At 49.8% G+C, this 18,861-nt stretch overlaps 2 protein-coding genes across 6 annotated transcripts in view; both read left to right on the forward strand.

Annotated features, from left to right (window-relative positions):
* Positions 1-3: 3 nt before the first annotated feature.
* On the forward strand, positions 4-10,070 carry PPCS (phosphopantothenoylcysteine synthetase). 3 transcript variants are annotated; one of them, XM_054009291.1, is made up of 3 exons: positions 4-493; positions 777-880; positions 8,437-10,070. In XM_054009291.1, exons 1-3 carry the CDS (start codon positions 4-6, stop codon positions 8,794-8,796), a joined length of 954 nt encoding a protein of 317 aa, XP_053865266.1. In that variant the 3' UTR covers positions 8,797-10,070. The 3 variants fall into 3 exon arrangements, with proteins under 3 accessions (XP_053865266.1, XP_053865268.1, XP_053865267.1); XM_054009293.1 differs by having other exon boundaries at positions 39-60; XM_054009292.1 differs by having other exon boundaries at positions 109-132.
* Positions 10,071-13,660: 3,590 nt separating this feature from the next.
* CCDC30 (coiled-coil domain containing 30) overlaps positions 13,661-18,861 on the forward strand; it is a 123,038-nt gene continuing 117,837 nt past the window's right edge. For all 3 annotated transcript variants that reach the window (XR_008442809.1, XM_054009324.1, XM_054009325.1), the window contains exon 1: positions 13,661-13,730. Coding sequence is in view for 2 of the 3 variants with exons in the window: in XM_054009324.1 (XP_053865299.1) it covers positions 13,713-13,730 (18 nt within the window). In the remaining variant the exon portion in view is untranslated. The remainder of the gene's footprint in view (positions 13,731-18,861) is intronic.

Consider the following 18,861-nt stretch of genomic DNA (forward strand, 5'->3'; position numbering starts at 1 on the left):
GGCATGGCGGCGGCGAGCGCAGACAGCCCCGGGCCGGCCGCGCTGGAGGCGGAGCAGCGCGTGCGGGCCTGGGCAGAGGCGCAGCGCGAGCGCGGGCGGCGCGTGGCGCTGGTGACGTCGGGCGGGACCCAGGTGCCGCTGGAGGCACGCGCCGTGCGCTTTCTGGAGAACTTCAGCAGCGGGCGGCGCGGGGCGGCCTCGGCCGAGCGCCTCGTTTTCGCCGGATACGGCGTCTGCTTCCTGCATCGCGCGCGCTCCGCCTTCCCCTGGGCGCGCGCGCTCCCGCCTCCGGGTCCCGCTCTCTTGGACGCGCTGCGCGTGCACCCGGGGCCTAGCGTCGCGGCTGACCCAGACGCGCTGCCGGGGCTCGTGCCCGCGCTGCTCGGGTACCAGCGCGCCAAGGAGACGGGCGCGCTCCTGTCGCTCGAGTTCACCAGCCTCACCGAGTACTTGGCGCTGCTGCGGGCTGCCGCCAGGGCCCTGGCGCCCTTCGGTACGGGGCGGCCGGGAGAGGGGCCGCCGCCCTGCTGGGGCGTCCCGGCCTGGGGCCGTGGTACTAGGGGGAGGTCAGCCCTGGCCGGGGTATCTCGCATTGGCCGGATACTGCCGGGGTAGATGGACCCTGGGGCTGAGCTAGGATGAGCGTGTGTGGGAGGGGCCCTGGCGTTGGTGGGGGGTGGGAGACGGGTCCTCCCTGTTCGGGGAGCTCCGGGCATTGCTGGGGTGGGGTCAGCCCTGCCTGGGGCCATCAGTGACCCTGGCTCCTTTCCCCACAGGCTCCAGTGTGATGTTCTACCTGGCAGCAGCCGTGTCAGATTTCTACATCCCAGCATCAGAGATGCCTGAGCACAAGATCCAGTCCTCTGAGGGTCCCCTACAGGTGATGCATTTTCTTCTGGGCACTGGGCCGTGCTCTGTGTCCCTTGTTGGAGCTTGCTTGCCAAAAGTGTGATGCGGAGCGAAATCTGGCTGCTTGATTCGTCGTGTTACTAGCGCTCTGTGGGGAGCCAGGACTCCTGGGCCATAGTCCCTGATCTCAAACTGACTTCTTAAGTTACCTGGGGCAAGTCACTTACTCCTGTATGTCTGAGAGTCCTATACAAACCTGGAGTGTTAATACTCGTCTCACAGGGGCTATGAGGCCTTACAACAGCTCAGCACTTTGAAAACTGTGTGCTATGGCACCACTATAGCATCTACCAAACCAGTCATCCCTATTCACTAGATTGGCAGTCAATGAAAGCCTAGGTCTGTCTCTTCCTCCTGTGGTTTTGTTCTCCAGTCTCCCCTTTATTAAAGGCTTCCTTTTTGATAGGTAGTTATTTTACTGAGATCTCCAGATTCCCTTTTTAATCATCCTTTCTCATGTAATTCCTCCATGGCAACAATTCACTCTCCGTTATTAGTTATTTGTATTCTGGTAGCATTTGGAAGCCCCAGCTGAGATTGGGTCCCAGTTGGGACAGGCTCTTTGTAAACATGAGGGAGGAGACAGTCCCTGTTCTGAATAGTTTATAGTCTAGCTGGACAAATTAGACAAAAGGTGAGAAGGAAAACTGAGATGCAGAGAGGGGAAGTGATTTGCTTAAGATCACACAGTAGGTTAGTGATAGAGCTGGGAATAGAACCCAGTCCTTCTGATTCCTAGTCCAGTGCCCTAACCTCTGAGACCTAGACTTATACTAGCAGGCTGCAGAGTTAGCTGTTTTCTGTATGTAGCCTGAAGGGATCATTGAAGAATGAAGCAAGATGCTCTTTCCTTCCAGAAGCTGTCTTCTGTATTTATTAATTCTTCTTTGAGTAGCCTCTGTATATGTACACTGTTGGGATGTGCAAACAGTGAAGCTTGGACTGATGGAACTTTCTAATAGCAGTGCCTGCTGAAGTGCTCACATGCCCGACTCCCCTCGTTCCTCCAAACCAGTTTGATATCCAGGGAACAAATCAGGGAATCTAAGTTCTCAAGTCTTCCAGTTCTTTCAGCCCTCAAATTCACCTTCACCCATGGATTATGATCTCCACAGGCAATGGGGCTGGTTTGGCCTTCCTCCAGGCAGCTATTAAAGGAGCCTGCTCTCACAAGATTCAGCGGAAAGGTTCCACCACTCTTGCTAATACCAAAAGAAAGGTCTCCTTCATTAATCCTAGATACTCCCCAAAGAAGAAATAGAAGGTCCTGATGAACACACGGATATGGATGTGGAGATTCAGATATCACTGGATGACAATGTGGGAGCATCTTCTTCCAGAAAATACAAATTTATAGACAGCATAACATTATAGAAAGGATGGCTACAACCCTGAACATCCCTTCTGTTGTATTAGAGGAAATCACATACCCAGTTTTTGATATTCTGGATTCACCTACTAGAAGTAAAATTATCCCAGTCAGTCCTAGATGGTTTGTTCCAACCAGCAAAAAATACTGGATTAAATCCAGCATCTGGACCAACAATTTTTTTTAAAAAAAAAGCTGACCAGTTATACCAACTGCCTCAGAGCTTCTGGTTAGTCCAGCCCTATGCAGGTTCAGTGGTAACGGTAAGTGGCCCTGCAAAGACCTAAAGGCAGTCAAGTCTGCTGTACCTTTTCAAATAAAAAGAGTAAGAAATTAGGTGCTCTTGGTAGAAGGGTATTCTCTGCCACATGCCAGTTATCAGCCAGTCCAAGCTATCAATATCACTTATGGGAGAAGATAGTTTTACTCCAGAGGGCATTCTCTGCCAAAAAATTTAAAAATTTTGTGCACAGTATTTTAAAATTATGCAAATTTTATTTGTCAAATAAATATGGAGGCTTCAGCATGGCATTGGGGAGCACAGTCCACTGGCTTCACAGAGGTGGGAGATCACTGTGCAGCTCCCCCTGAGACACAGACTCAGCAGTGAGGCTGCACCCAGTCCTGACACAGTGCGAGGACAGGGCCTACCCCAGAAACACTCTAGGCCCTGCCCCTCCATGCCAGGTGCACCAGATGTAGGCAGGCAGGCTCAGCAAGGCAGGATCCAAGTGTGGAGGGGCTTAGTGTGGGGGAATCTAGGGGTGGGTTGAGAGGGTTCTGTGTGGCGCATTCTGGTTGTGGGCTGCTCAGTGGGTGATCCAGGTGCAGGGGAGATCTGGATGCACAGGGGTTTGTTGGGGGGTTCTGGGTGCAATGGTAATGGGACTCTGCAGGGGGTCCAGGTGAAGGTGGTTGGGGTTCAGTGTGGGTGGTTTGGGTGTGGGAGGGGATAGAGCTCGGCAGGGGGGTCTGGGTGTGGGGAGCTTAGCGGGGGGGGTCCAGATGCTGGGAGAGTGGGGCTCAGTGGGATGGGGACACAGATACAGTTGGTTGGGGACTCGGTTGGGTGGGGATCCAGGTGTGGGTGGCTCAGCAGGGTAGACCAGGTGCAGGGGGAGTGGGGCTCATCGGGGGGGGGCGTGTTCTGAGTGCAGGGGGTGAGGCTCAGCAGGAAGGTCTGGGTATGAGGGGGTCTGGATGCACAGGGGTTGAGAAGATGGGGGAGCAGCTTCGTGTACAGTGATCCCTCCCACTGCAGCAGAGGAGCGATGGGAGCAGGAATTGCTGTTGTGTGTGTGGGAATAGAGTTTGCAGAGCTTCCTACAGTGGGGGGAGAAATCTGGGAGTGGGTCTGACACGGCCTGGGATGTCGTGCAGGGGAAGAGGAAGTCCCATCCTCCCCAGCCCAGCCGGAACCAGCAGCTGAGCCCAGGGTAGGAGCCACCAGCTGGGTCTTCCCTAGTCCGTCCCTTGCCCCACAGTGATTTACCTCTCTGCCAGCTGCCCTGGGCACCTGAAACATACTGCTGGGCAGGGTTGCATGACCACTCTTGTGGCTTCCCTTTGCTTCCCTGTGAGAAAGTCATTTTACTGCGGGAAAGCAAAGAAATCTGTGGAGGACATAAATTCTGCACAGGAGTATAGTTTGCACAGTTACTGCCGGAAGAGCAGACAAAACTAGACAACAGATTGATTACCAAAGTTCACTTGATTGAGAGCATCTTTCAATTCTTCAGATATGACATCCAGAGCATTAGCGTCTGTGATCACCTTGAGGCACCTTTGGAGTCTGCAGTCGTTCTGACTCCCTTCAGAGACAAGAACCCAAGTAAAAGACTTTCCATTTGATGGGGAAGGGCTCTTTAGCTCTAGAACAGATGAGGTTTCCAGAGAAACTAAAAGATGCAGGATCTACTGCAAGAGAGATCAGGTTTTCCAGATCTACTCTTACTTAGATGATTGGTTCATTAGTGTTTCCTCACAGGAAGTTCTAACAATAGCTATGTCGCAAACATGAGTTCCTAACACTTTGGCTCAAGATAAACTGGAAGACTCACACAAAACTCCAATCCAGATCATATCTTTTATTGAGGCAATTCTGGATTCTCAAAAAGGCAGAACTTTTTTCCCAGAAGAAAGATATTTTACAATCCTAACAGCAATAGATATATTGCAGGACAACTCCAGTGATGTTCTTTCTCAAGCTGATGGGCCTTATGGGTTTGGCAACATACGTAACTTCTTATGCTCACCTAAGGTGAGAACTGGACAACACTGATTAAGAATGCGCTGCATACCAAATACAGACAATATGTTTATGAGAATATAACACTCTCCAAGGAGGTGTTCCTGTCCCTCATGTAGTAGTCTGAATGTGGCAGTGAACTCAGGAGCTCTGTTGATCACAGTTTATTCTGATACTTCTAATGTAGGCAGAACGTAGGTAGAATTTCTGTGAGAAAAACTGTTTCAGCATTCCTGAATTTCTTCCCCACTTTCAGGACAGAGTGTTTCAGGCACTTACTGACAGTGTTTTATGTGAACAAGCAAGGGAGCAAATCCAGCCAACTGCAAAGAGGCCATGGCTTTGTGGGAGTGTTGCAAGGTACACCAAATGTGTCCCATAGCTCTTCACTTTTACAGGCAAGGACAACACACAGTAACTCCCCACTTAACGTCCTCTCGCTTAACACTGTTTTGATCTTAGATCCCTGCTCAATTACAGAACATGCTCCAATTAAAGTTGTGCAATGCTTTGCTATAACATCATTTGGCTGCCTGCTTTGTCCACAGCTGGCAGCCCCCCATCAGCTCCCCTAGGCCCCCCCGGCCGGCAGACTCCGCAGATCAATGCCTTCTCCCTTTTCTCCCTCCCGCCTTCTGCCCGTGGCAATCAGCTGGCTTGCGGCGTTCAGGAGGGAGGGGGGAGGAGCGAGGACTCTGCGTGCAAGCTCCCCTCCCTCCTCTGCTTCCTTAACGCTGCAAGCCAGCTGATTGCCGTGGGCAGAAGGGAGGAGCGAGGATGCGGTGTGTGGAGTAAAGGGGGATGGGTGGGAAGAGGCGGGTTAAAGCTGGGAGTTTGGGGGAACGGTGGAGTGGGCGGGCTGAGGGTTGAGCCCCCCCCACCCCTGGTGCTTGCAGAGTAGGGGAAGCTGCCGCTGCTGCTGCTGCACAACGTGCTTCTCCTAGTCTACAGCACCTTCAGCCTCCTTGCCTGGCTCATTGTCTCCAGTGCCAGTGGGCTGTGCCTGTGTGGGGTAAGGCAGGGCACCTCCCAACTATAGAACTGTACTGTATGGCAAAAAAAATTTTCCCTAGACCCTAATCTCCCCCTCCCCCCCCCGTTCACTTATTTATTTATTCATTCTTATGGGGATATTGGATTCGTTTAACATCGTTACACTTAAAGTCGCATTTTTCAGGAACATAACTACAATGTTAAGTGAGGAGTTACTGTATTAGCAGATCAGACTTGCATCATCATTATAAGTGGGCACTCAAGGACTTGATTGCAAACAACATCTACTCATAGACTTTAAGGTCAGAAGGGACCATTATGATCATCTAGTCTGACCTCCCGCATGATGCAGGCCACAAAGCCGTCCCAACGGGGGGAGGGGGGGAGGGATAGCTCAGTGGTTTGAGCATTGGCCTGCTAAACCCAGGGTTGAGAGTTCAATCCTTGAGGGGGCCACTTAGGGATCTGGGGAAAAATCAGTACTTGGTCCTGCTAGTGAAGGCAGGGGGCTGGACTCGATGACCTTTCAAGGTCCCTTCCAGTTCTAGGAGATGGGATATCTCCATTAATTTATATTTATATTTATATTAACCCTTTCCCTTGACTCTGCTGTTGAAGTCCCCAAATCCTGTGGTTTAGAGACTTCAATTAGCAGAGAGTCCTCCAGCTAGCGATCCCCGACCCATGCTGCGGAGGAAGGCGAAAAACCTCCAGGGCCTTTGCCAATCTACCCTGGAGGAAAATTCCTTCCCGACCCCAAATATGGCGATCAGTAGAACCCCGAGCATGTAGGCAAGATTCTCCAGCCAGACTCTCATTGGCCATTATACTATTTACCAGCGATGGCACGCTGTTCCTTTGACGAAACTCACGTTATCCCATTAAACCATTCCCTCCATAAACTTATCTAACTTAATCTTAAAACCAGACAGGTCCGTCACCCCCACCGTTTCCCTCGGAAGGCTGTTCCAATATTTCACCCCTCTGACGGTCAGAAACCTTCGTCTAATTTCAAGCCTAAACTTCCCCACGGCCAGTTTATATCCTGGTGGGGGTATCCAGACATAAAACTTTTTGCAACAAGACAACTCCAAATGCCTTAGGTTTTGCTCCCGGGCAGGAGCAGACAATCAGTCCATCTTGGATGCATTTCATCCATGCTTTTCATGGGGAATTCTCAAGTCTAAATGTTATGATTGGCCTGGCCTGGCCTGGGCAAGGCAACAGTAGTTCTCAGATCTGCTGCAACTATCAGAAGAAATTTCTGTCTTCACAATTCCAGACCTGGTGACCCAGAATGGTCAGATTGCCATTTGGACCACAGACTCCCTCCACTTCAAAAGACTCTCCTGTTAAAAACAAACAATTGCTTCTATTAATCTCCAGTAAACAATGTTGTGGTGGTATGATAATCCGTGGAAAAGGTTCTTGTGGGCAACCAACAGCTTGAGCTCCTATTCAATCAATACTAGGATATTTACTTAGGGGAATCCAAGTATTTCAGATTATCTCATCCATTAAAATACATTTTGCAACTATTTAATCTCATCCCCTATTAATTGAACAAAGGCTATTCACTGTAGAAGGGACTTACTGCAAATGTGCCCCCTGTTGGATGGCCATGACCTAGCAAGCTTTCCTCCTGTAACACCCTCTGGTGATGTCTGTCTCGATCCTGTGGTGGTCCGCAGCTTCTTTTGGTCCTCTGGACAGGCCATATTTGTTCCCATACCTTCCAGGGTACTCCAGTGCTAAGTCCACACAAAGCAGTACCCAAAGCCCAGTCTCTTTAGCCCATCTTCCTGGCAGTTACTAAGACCCACAACTCCTCACCAGGAATCTTGAGTGTAGATCATTCAAATAGATACCAACTCCAATACTTCTAGTTCCACTCAGCTCTCAATGCTGAACCCGGTCTTGGGCTTGCCTTGACACGAACCCTTTGTCTCCTGACATCTTGGTACTTCCTCGCTCTCAGCTCCAAATTGAGCCCTCTTTCAGACTTGCTGCAGTGAGAATCAGCATCTCATGTAGCCTTTGGGCATGAGAAGCATTGGACCTTGTGGAGTATCTGGAACCATAACTCCATCTTAATACAGTTGTGATTGTTAATTTCCCTTGTTATTTAAATAAGATTTTTTTTTTTTTTTTTTTAAATGGAGATATCCCATCTCCTAGAACTGGAAGGGACCTTGAAAGGTCATCGAGTCCAGCCCCCTGCCTTCACTAGCAGGACCAAGTACTGATTTTGCCCCAGATCCCCAAGTGGCCCCTTCAAGGATTGAACTCACAACCCTGGGTTTAGCAGGCCAATGCTCAAACCATTGAGCTATCCCTCCCCCTAAACAAGGCTTGGCTGTGGGCTGGCTTCTATAGTCCAGCTCAGCCCCTCTGAAGCGTCTGCATTTTTTGGAGGACTGTATCTTGGGAACTCCTTCACCAAATGACCCCAAATTTGTACCATAGATCTCACTTCCTGAACTGCAATACCAGTTTTCAAGTACATCTGATTATGTATGTGTATTTTATAGGTTTGAAAATTCAGTTTCAAACAGAATTATTGTTATAACGTTGTGGTTACTTCTCCCCCAGTAATAGACTAGGGATTAATTTAGCTTCTGGATAGCAGGAGCTTGCATTTGTGCTAATTTGTCTGCTAAGCAGATCCAAACTGGTACCCAAAATGAGTTTCACTGTGCAGGTACATTAATGACACCTTTGATCCTCCTTAGTAAGGTTTAGCAGAATGGCATTTTGGAAACAATTCCTAAGTGTAAAACTCAGCCCAGAACCGTTAAGCATAAAGTGATGTGAAGCTGGTACATCCCTATTCGCTGTCTTTCTCTCATATTTAAATGTCATACTAACGTGTACTGAAACTTCTAGCATCTACTGAATTTTTTTTCCCCCAATGCAGATCACGATGAAGATGGTGCCAAAAATGCTGTCTCCTCTAGTCAAAGAATGGGCTCCTGAAGCATTTGTTATTTCCTTTAAGTTGGAAACTGATCCCTCCATCTTAATTGATAAATCACGGAAGGCTCTGGAGACATATCGTCATCAGGTGGTGATAGCAAATGTCCTTGATTCACGGAGAACATCTGTTCTTCTTGTAACCAAAGACTCGGAAACTAAATTATCACTTTCTAATGAAGAAATAGCACAAGGCATGGAAATAGAGGAGAAGATAGTGAGCCATCTTCAGTCTCAACACACTGCATTTATAGATAAACAACACTCTGAAAGGAAAGGACCAGCTTGTTCTAGCTCTGAATGATCAGAAACAAATTGAACTTTGTGAGGGTGTGAGTGGAACTGGAGGAAATCTCACTGCAGTAAATGGAGGAAAACACTATCTGAGGCATTGTGTATGAGGTAAAAAGTGTGAACATCCAACATAGACTTCATACATGACTTCACAAGTTATTTGCTGCTTATGTAAAAACAAAAACAAAAACACTGAAATGAAAACATTCCCCTAAGGATGGTATTGTGCGAGTTTGTAGAGAGGAGAGGGATGTTTCCCTAATCCTCTCCTTGTGTTGGGGTAGGGAAGCAAGGGATAGATGTGTGCATGTTACAGTTTCTGCTTCTTCAAAACTCCATGTAGCAATCCCTTTTGAAATCCCAGAAGAGTGGGCAGAGGTCACCAGAACAAAATTCCTCCCCCCTCACCCCCTTAAATGGGAGAGGGGTCACAGAGACAGGGGACAACAAATGGATTAAACAGGAAGGTGGGGATTCAATCAAAGATGTAAAATGGGAACCATATGGGGACACTGAGTAGAGAACCCTGGACAGTACCCATAGCGTCACAAAGGAGGTGAAGAAGTCAGAGGAACTCTTTCCAGATGTGAGACAGTGATGGAACAGAAGTAGTCCCTGCAATTGCAGTAAACCTCCCTGTCAAGCTACTTCCTGGTTTGGTAAATGACCATTTTGGCTAGTAACAGAAGGAGGTTGATGAGGAGGTCTTGTGATTTTATGGAGCCACAGAGAGGAAGTCCATAGAGGAGTAGATGTTGAGGGAAAGTACAGCTAGAACCTCGTCAGAAGATTCTGGAGGATGTGAAAGGGAGCTGTTACCTGGCACAATGGAGGTAGGCGTGTGCCCAGGTCTCTCTGTCTGAAGAAGGGGCAGGCATCAGGGATGTCCATGAACCATGCCTGTGCTCACAGCTGCCAACTAATATCCTTGGTGGGCGAAGGGACCAAGGTGGAATAAAAGCTGGCTAATGGGTTCGTCACCCTTGCAAAATGGTATAATCTTCTGCCATGTGGTGCCAATACGTGACACAAGGTCAAGGAAATGCATGCTGTGGAGCATGGAGAGATTGCCACCAATCATAGCCATCCCACAGGCATCATCCCTGCTGCGAGGACTCACTCACCCCTTACTTTAAATTCTGCTTTCATGTACTGTATTGGTATGTTCACCTTGAAACACATTCCTTAATTACTGTTCTAACATACTGTGAGGAGAGGTGGTAACTGCAGTTAGCTGTACCTCTGTGGGCAACATGGAAGTTAATTTAAATTATGTTGAACAGACTCACTGGTGGGTTTTTGTTTTTTTTTTAAGGGAAATCGAATGTGACCCTGAGGTTGAGAGTTCAACTACTAATAGAGAAATTCAAAATTCCTCAAGGTGGCCTCTGCTCATTCCAAGACCATCAAAAATTCCTGGAAGCAGTGGCTTTTGTATATCACACTCAACTGGCAGGAGACTGAACAGTTAAGGAGTGCTTATACTGGGAGGGAATGAACCTGAAGAGAGTGAGACAGAGGAAGTGGTGAAAACAGGACAAGGTCAATCAGTATGAAGGGTAGCATGGGATTGGTGGAGAGAGTAGATGAAAAAAGCAGATGAGAGTGCTTCAATTTCAGTGATTTCATGGGGGGCCCTGACTCATCTTGCCAATCCTTTTCAGAAAAGTCATGTGTGATTCATAGGAGTTTAAGGAGGGAGTCCAAATGATAGTTTTTTGGTATGGGTTTGGGAGTCAGAATGGAGAAGAAGTGCTGCTTGGCTAGCAAGTCGGTAGAATCAAATGAAGTGACAACAAATGTGCAGTGGAGGAACTTAACAGGATCATGGGATTTGCACCAGAAACGCTCAGCAGCATGGGAGGGAGTGGAGGAAGCAGCTGTTGGGGTGGGCCAGGATTGGGGTTGGAGGGATGAACCACATGGTAGGAGAGTGCTGAGTAGAGAAAGTTGTCAGCAGAGTTGGGAAGAGGGGTTGAGAAGTCTTGAATGTCGATGAATTGGAAATCACAGAAGGAGCAAATGCCAGGATGGGGTGAAGGAGATACATGAACATTGTTAAAGGAGATGAGGTGGATATTGGAGAGGGGGAAGGTGAGTGAGCGGCTGTTTTGATGAGTAGGAGTGTTGATTCATGGCTCAGCATTGTTAGAGGTTATGGGGTTGGAAGGAACAGCAGGTTCCCAAAGATGGGAAATTGTAATAAGAGGAGAAGAGTGGGGAGTTTGAATTGAAGAGGAAGTAGGATGGGGAAGATTTGAGGAGAATGGGGGCAGTAAATAACAACATGGAGAAGGAGATAGAAGAAAGCAGTTTCTTTTGAGGGAAGTAAAGATGAAGAGTGGGGATGGGCTGTTGGAAGCAACAGGACTGGGAGAGAAGCTTTGAGCATGATGGGTGTGGGGAAGTGTGGGAGAAAGAGAGGCCACCACAGGATAGAGCAGCAGTGCAGGCAATGATGGTAGAGGAAATACAGGTTGCAATGGGAGCAAAAAGAACAGTAAATAGATATCCCATCTCCTAGAACTGGAAGGGACCTTGAAAGGTCATTGAGTCCAGCCCCCTGCCTTCACTAGCAGGACCAAGTACTGATTTTGCCCCAGATCCCTAAGTGGCCCCCTCAAGGATTGAACTCACAACCCTGGGTTTAGCAGGCCAGTGCTCAAACCACTGAGCTATCCCTCTCCCCCCAGTGAAGAGGTCATGCATGGTGGTGGGAGAAGGGAAGGGATAATGGGAGAACCTGGGTTGGGGGAAACATCAAAGGAGAGAGGAGGAGGTGGGGATAGGCTTGTGGGAAGATAGAGCAGAAGAGGAGTGTGGAAGTAGAGAGAAAACTAGAGCTGGTGGGCAAGGAGGAGATGAAAGTGAGAAATGAGAATATGGGGTGGGGAAGGGGAAGGGAGGCAGAGATGAAGCAGCAAACGAGGAATGTTATGAGCCTGGAGGTTAGGCAGAAGAGTGACTATGGATGACCAAGAGCAATTAGGAGACAAGTCACAAGGGCAGATATATCTTAATGCAGGTGTCATAGAAATTCCTGTCCATTCCAGCTGAGGAATAAGGAGAGATGGACACAGCTAATCAAGCAAGGAGCCCTGGGAGGGGCGATCCGTTTATTTCAATTGCAATTGGGTTCGAGCTCATAAGTCAGCAAGAACAAAGAAAACACTTACACCAAAGTATTGTATGCAGTTGACTATGATAATCTATCGCTCTATGATTGGCCAAAATTTGCTATCATTACCATACATAATTAGCAAGCTACATGTATCTGCCCCTCTTATGACCCCTTATTGTTCATCTACTTGCTCCCCCCTTGCGTTATTTTGCAAACCAAGCAGTTAGTTATCTACAGGACGTAGGCACAGAAAGTTCCATTGTCTCCAAGTTTGGAGTTTGGCTACATTTCCTCTTGAAGGAACTTCCTAAGTTAAGACATAGCATAGCTGTACTTATATCTTCCATGCATACGTGACAAATTTGCCCCCTGGCAGTTAAGTAGAATAATTTTATATCACAGGTAATTTTTAAAATCTTTTTGACTGCTCCGCCTATTGCTGAGGTTGCTATTTATTATAGTAATACCAAGGGACCAACCAAGAATGGAGACCCATTGTGCTGGGCACTATGCAGAGAGCCCCTGCCCTGGAGAACTTCGTCCAAATAGACAAAACGGACAACGGGCAGGAGAAAAAGGTAGACCAGACAGGCAGAGTACACGATGTGACAGCCTGGAAACATCATCAGCCTTTCTTGGGCAGGCGTCAACTGGGGAGACGGCTCTGTGGAATGAAGCAGAGTTCTTTGTGACCAACCATTCCCCCCAAATCAGATGCCGCCTGTTTGATCTGGTTGAGGAAGGCTATTTCCCTCTACTTAGTGGACCCTGGGCATGAAACCAAAGGCAGAAACATATTTAGACCTTTGTCCAAAACAAATCCATACAAGCTAAGTCTTCAGAACCAGCCCTGGGTTTTGGCAGGTGTCTTGATTCTGCGAAGGGCCAAAATTTTCCCATTGACTTCAACGGTCATAGAATTAGGACCCTAGTAAGTAAGGTATAATGTGCAGAAGTATTTGAATCCAAGAGCATAGGTGTAAGTTGGGAAACTTTAAAAAATACTATAATTCTGCAAGGCCTGCCACGAAGAGATGTCAATCTGCTTTGAAATCTGATGTAACAATGTAAAAAACAATAGTGAGGATGGAAGGCAGGATGAGGGTGACACTGAGACCATGGGGCTACCATAGATGCTGGAAGTTGGAACTAGGAGTATTGGGGGGGCTGCTGCACCCCCTGGCTTGAAGTGGTTTCCATCATAGCCAGGGTTTACAGTTTGGTTCAATGGTTCTCTGCACCCCACTATACAGATTGTTCCAGCCCCCCTGGGGGTACAGCTGTTAGCTGTGTGTACAGCTTGATTGTTTCAAATGATATGATTTAAAAAATAAATTAGTGTCTTCCTCTGAACATAGCACAATGGGACCCAGTCCTGGCTGGGGTCTCTGGGTGTTACTCCTGCAAGGGAAACGCGTCCTAGTCCTGTGTTGGCAGAGACGCGGTATGGGGGGTGTCGCTGGGGAGCTGCCTGGCCCTCGGGGGGAATGGGACGGGGGAGCGCACTGGGAGTGGCGCTATAGCGGGGAGGGGCTGGGGCCCCGGCAGGGAAGGCGCGTAACTGAGGCAACGGGGTGGAAGGTTCCAAGAGCAGGCTGATTGTGGCAGGCTAGAGGCGGGGCGACCCCCGCAGGCGTAAGAATGGTTCGTTCCGTTGCCATGACTCCCGCCGCTCAGACGCAAAACTTCCCGTCTGCATCAGAATAGAAGGTCCCGTTGCTATGACTCCCGTAGCCCCGCCCCCCGCTGTCCCTAGCGCCGCTCCCGGGGCCCAAGCGGCCCCGGCTGCCTCCCGGCGCCGCCGCATGGAGGAGCCCGCGCGGGTGAGTGACCGCGGCTGGCCCCGGCCGCCAAGAGCCCTCAGCCCGGACCCGGGGGGGGGCCGCTGCTCCTTTCCCCCGTGGGCGCGCTCGGGCCGGCTCCGCGGGACTCCCTGCGCCCGGGACCCCTGGAGCCCCGCGGCCCCGGCATCGCGCTGCACCCGGGCCACCGTGCCCCTGGCATCGCCCTGCACCCTGCTCCCCCCGCGACCCTCCGCCCCTGGCATCGCCCTGCACACGCACACAACCTGCCCCCACGTCTCGCTGCAGCCCGCCCTGGGTTCCCTGCAGGCGCCAGGGTTCCCAGAGCTGCGGGCTCTTCCAGCCCCTGTTGCAGGGGGCCCGGCCCCCAGGCAATCAGTCTTACAGACTTGCCAAGCTCTGTGTTGGTCCACAGTGTGTCTCTCTCCCCAGCAGAAGTTGGTCCAATACAAGAGATTACCTCACCCGCCTTGTCTTGCAGATAACGTTGTTGTCAGCTGGTTCAGCCCTGCGCTGGCGCTGCCCCTTGGCATTGCTCCAGCCCTGGTGCTGAGTGTCCCCGATCTTCAGCTCTCCACTCCCTGTTCACTCCAGGTTTTAATATGTTTCACTACTCCCCTCAAGGTTACTAAATTACCATACCATGCATTTAACCGGGGACAGCTGTTGTCACATGTGGACTAGACTGTCCTTGTTCGTGCTAAGGGCAAAAGCGTGTCTGAAGTTGGGCTAGATAGGAAATGTCTCATTTAAAACGTTTTCTAGCAGGGGAGGGGTTTTTCCAGTCTAGACAAAGCCCCTGTGGGCCTTCACTGACGCGGGCACGCTGGCTGCAGCAGCTGAGTGAAACACATGGAAGTGATTTATATCAGCCCCATTTAACAAGGGACTCTGACCCCAGTGTATTGCTCGAGTACATTTTGAACACTGCCCAATTTTTTATGTAGAGCTGTCTCTAGCAAATAGGTATAGGTATTTGCTAGGTGAGGCATAGGTGTAAGTTAATAAGTAGTGCAGGAAGCCTGCAGTCTTCAAAGACTCTAAGGGTATGTCTACACTATGAAATTAGGTCAAATTTATAGAAGTCAATTTTTAGGAAGCGATTTTATACAGTGTGTGTCCCCACTAAGCGCACTAAGTCGGCGGAGTGCGTCCACAGTACCGTGGCTAGAGTCAACTTTCGGAGCGTTGCACTGTGGGTAGCTATCCCATAGTTCCCGCAGTCTCCGCTGCCCATTGGAATTCTGGGTTGAGCTTCCAATGCCTGATGGGGCAAAAACATTGTCGCGCGTAGTTTTGGGTACATGTCGTCAGTCGCCCTTCCCTCCGTGAAAGCAATGGCAAACAATCGTTTCGCGCCTTTTTTCCATGCAGCAGCCAGTGCAGTTGGACTGCTAACCGTCATCATCCAACCACCGCTTCCACTGCAACTCTGCTCTCCTGCTCGTGTCTCGATAGCGAATTTCTCCATATTGTCTGTCATGGGCTCCCAGGAATGTGTGCGTGGTGCTAACTGTTGTCCTCCACCGCTTCCACTGCAACACTGCTCTCCTGGTGCCATTAATCCACCTCTCAGGTCCTCTCGTCGTTTGGTATAAATATCTATTCTTGTGGCATCTGTTGTCCTCCACCACTTCCACTGCAACTCTGCTTTCCTGCAGCCGCCATACCACCGCAAGCATGGAGCCCCCTCAGCTCACCGCCACTGTTGTGAGCATTGTAAACACCTCACACATTATCCTGCAGTATGTGCAGAACCTTCAAAAGCAGGCAAGGAGGCAACGACAGCGGGATCACGATAGTGATGAGGACATGGAGGCAACTTGGACATCATGGTGGTAATGGGGCAGGTTCATGCTGTGGAACGCCGATTCTGGGCCCGGGAAACAAGCACAGACTGGTGGGACTGCTCAGTGTTGCAGGTCTGGGATGATTCCCAGGGGCTGCGAAACTTGTGTAAGTGTGTAAGGGCACTTTCATGGAACTTTGTGACTTGCTTTCCCCTGCCCTAAAGCGCAAGAATGTCAATGTGAGAGCAGCCCTCACAGTTCACAAGCGAGTGGCGATAGCCCTCTGGAAGCTTGCAACACCAGACAGCTACCGGTCAGTTGGGAATCAATTTGGAGTGGGTAAATCTACTGTGGGGGCTGCTGTGATCCAAGTAGCCAACGCAATCACTGAGCTGCTGCTATCAAGGGTAGTGACTGTGGGAAATGTGCAGGTCATAGTGGATGGCTTTGCTGCAGTAGGATTCCCTAACTGTGGTGGGGCGAAAGATGGAACACATATCCCTATCTTGGGACCGGACCACCTTGGCAGCCAGTACATAAACCGCAAGGGGTACTTTTCAGTGGAGCTGCAAGCACTGGTGGATCACAAGGGACGTTTCACCAACATCAATGTGGGATGGCCGGGAAAGATAGATGACGCTTGCATCTTCAGGAACTCTGGTCTGTTTGACCAGCTGCAGGAAGGGACTTACTTCCCAGACCAGAAAATAACTGTTGGGGACGTTGAAATGCCTATAGTTATCCTTGGGGACCCAGCCTACACCTTAATGGCATGGCTCATGAAGCCATACACAGGCACCCTGGACAGTAGTCAGGCGCTGTTCAACTATAGGCTGAGCAAGTGCAGAATGGTGCTAGAATGTACATTTGGACGTTTAAAAGCACGCTGGCGCAGTTTACTGACTTGGCTAGATCTCAGCGAAACCAATATTCCAATTGTTATTGCTACTTGCTGTGTGCTTCACAGTAGCTGTGAGAGTAAGGGGGAGATGTTTATGGCGGGGCGGGAGGTTGAGGCAAATCGCCTGGCTGCTGATTATGCGCAGCCGGACACCAGAGCGATTAGAAGAGCACAGCCGGGTGCGCTGCGCATCAGAGAAGCTTTGAAAACCAGTTTCATGACTGGCCAGGCTACAGTGTGACAGTTCTGTTTGTTTCTCCTTGATGAAAACCCACCCCCTTGGTTCACTCTACTTCCCTGTAAGCCAACCACCATCCCCCCTTTGATAACCGCTTGCAGCGGCAATAAAGTCATTATTGTTTCAAAATCATGCATTCTTTATTAATTCATCACACAAATAAGGGGATAACTGCCAAGGTAGCCCGGGAGGGGTGGGGAGGAGGGAAGCACCGGGTGGAGTTGTGGATGAGTGGAGGAGGGAAGGACAAGGCCACACTGAACTTCAAAATGTATTGAATGCCAGCTTTCTGTTGCTTGGGCAGTCCTCTGGGGTGGAGTGGTTGGGTGCCTGGAGGCGCCTCCCCCCCCCGCCCCCCGCGTTCTTGGGCATCTGGGTGAGGAGGCTATGGAACTTGTGGAGGCGGGCAGGCGGTTACACAGGGGGAGCAACGATGGTCTGTGCTCCTGCTGCCTTTTCTGCAGCTCCACCAGACGCCGGAGCATGTCAGTTTGATCCCCCAGTAGTCTCAGCATTGCATCCTGCCTCCGCTCATTGTGCTGCCACCATCTCTCATCTTGTTCCTGCCACCTCTCTTCTTGCTCCCACCACCTCTCATCTCATTCGTCCCTTCTGTCCTCGCTTTCATTTTCTGCTTTCCTGGACTCTGACATTATTTGCCTCCACACATTCTGCTGAGCTCTTTCAGTGCGGGAGGACTGCGTGAGCTCAGAGAACATTTCATCACAAATGCGTTTTTTTCGCCTTCTTATCTGCGCTAGTCTCTGGGATGGAGATGATAGGGATAACGTTGAAATATTTGCAGCTGCGGGAGGAAAAAAAGGGAGAGTAGTATTTAAAAAGACACATTTTAGAGAACAGTGGGTAGACTTTCACGGTGAACCAAGCTGTTAACATTACATAGCACATGTGCTTTCGGTACAAGGTCGCATTTTGCCTCTTATATTGAGGGCCTGCCGGTCTGGTGTGTGAGATCACATACGCAGGGCCGGGCAACAGAATTCGGCTTGCAGGCAGCCATGGTAAGCCACAGTCTTTCAGCTTCTTCAACCTTCAAAACATGTGGCAATGGTTTCAAACAGCAGTGGCCTCCTTTCCCATACCAAGCACCCATTGGGTTGGCCATTTAAAAGAGGGGCTATACTGGCCGTGAATGCATCCCAAGTCTTCAGGGCAATTTAATCATTAAACATGCTTGCTTTTAAACCATGCATTATACTTACAAAGGTACACTCACCAGAGGTGCCTTCTCCGGCTTCATGGTCCGTGAGCCCGTGTTGGGAGGGTATTGGTTTTAGGGTGATAAACAGTTCCTGGCTGTTGCGGAGAATGGTTTCTCCGCTTGCGTGCTGTGCACTATCCTCATCCTCCTCCACCTCCTCATCTTCCTTGTCCCCAAAATCCTCATCCTTGTTGCATGAGACTCCCCCCTTGCAGGTGTCCATGGACTGAGGTGAGGTAGTGGTAGGGGCGCCCCCTAAAATTTCATGCACTCATCATAGAAGCGACATGTCTGGGGCTCTGACCCGGAGCGGCCGTTTGCCTCTTCGTTTTTTTGGTAGGCTTGCCTGAGTGTCTTAATTTTCATGTGGCACTGCTGCGGGTCCCTGTTGTAGCCTCTGTCCATCATGCCCTTGGAGATTTTTTTCAAATATTTTGGCATTTCATCTTTTGGAACGGAGTTCTGATAGCACGAATTCGTCTCCCCAAAGAGCGATCAGATCCAGTACCTCCCGTTCAGTACATGCTGGAGCTCTTTTGCGATTCTGGAACCGAATGGTCACCTGTGCTGATCAGCTCTCCGCGCTGGCCAAACAGGAAATGGGGCTTTTGCTGTGTTCCTGGCTAGTGCATCTGAGTTGAGAGTGCTGTCCAGAGCGGTCACAATGGAGCACTCTGGGATAGTTCCCGGTGGCCAATACCGTCGAATTGCATCCACACTACCCCAAATTTGACCCAGCAGGGTCGATTTTAGCGCTAATCCCCTCGTCAGGGAGGAGTACAGAAATCAATTTTAATAGCCCTTTAAGTTGACAAAAATGGCTTCGTTGTGTGGACGGGTGCAGGGTTAAATTGATCTAACGCTGCTAAATTCAATCTAAACTCGTAGTGTAGACCAGGGCTAAGACAGTAGCTTAGCCAGATTGAAGCGTAAGCCCAAAAGCCTTAGGCCTGGGCTTCGCTGGGGGGGGGGGGGGGGGAGTTCGAACTAAGATACACAAC

This window comes from Malaclemys terrapin, chromosome 19, assembly GCF_027887155.1.
Source record: "Malaclemys terrapin pileata isolate rMalTer1 chromosome 19, rMalTer1.hap1, whole genome shotgun sequence".
NCBI lineage: Eukaryota > Metazoa > Chordata > Testudines > Emydidae > Malaclemys > Malaclemys terrapin.

Bases quoted from the DNA above. Each gene is read 5' to 3' on its own strand.
- PPCS (XM_054009291.1), top strand. From the start codon at position 4: ATGGCGGCGGCGAGCGCAGACAGCCCCGGGCCGGCCGCGCTGGAGGCG. The intron at 494-776 runs GTACGGGGCGGC...CTTTCCCCACAG, and splicing joins CAGGGCCCTGGCGCCCTTCG to GCTCCAGTGTGATGTTCTAC. The intron at 881-8,436 runs GTGATGCATTTT...CCCCCAATGCAG, and splicing joins CCTCTGAGGGTCCCCTACAG to ATCACGATGAAGATGGTGCC.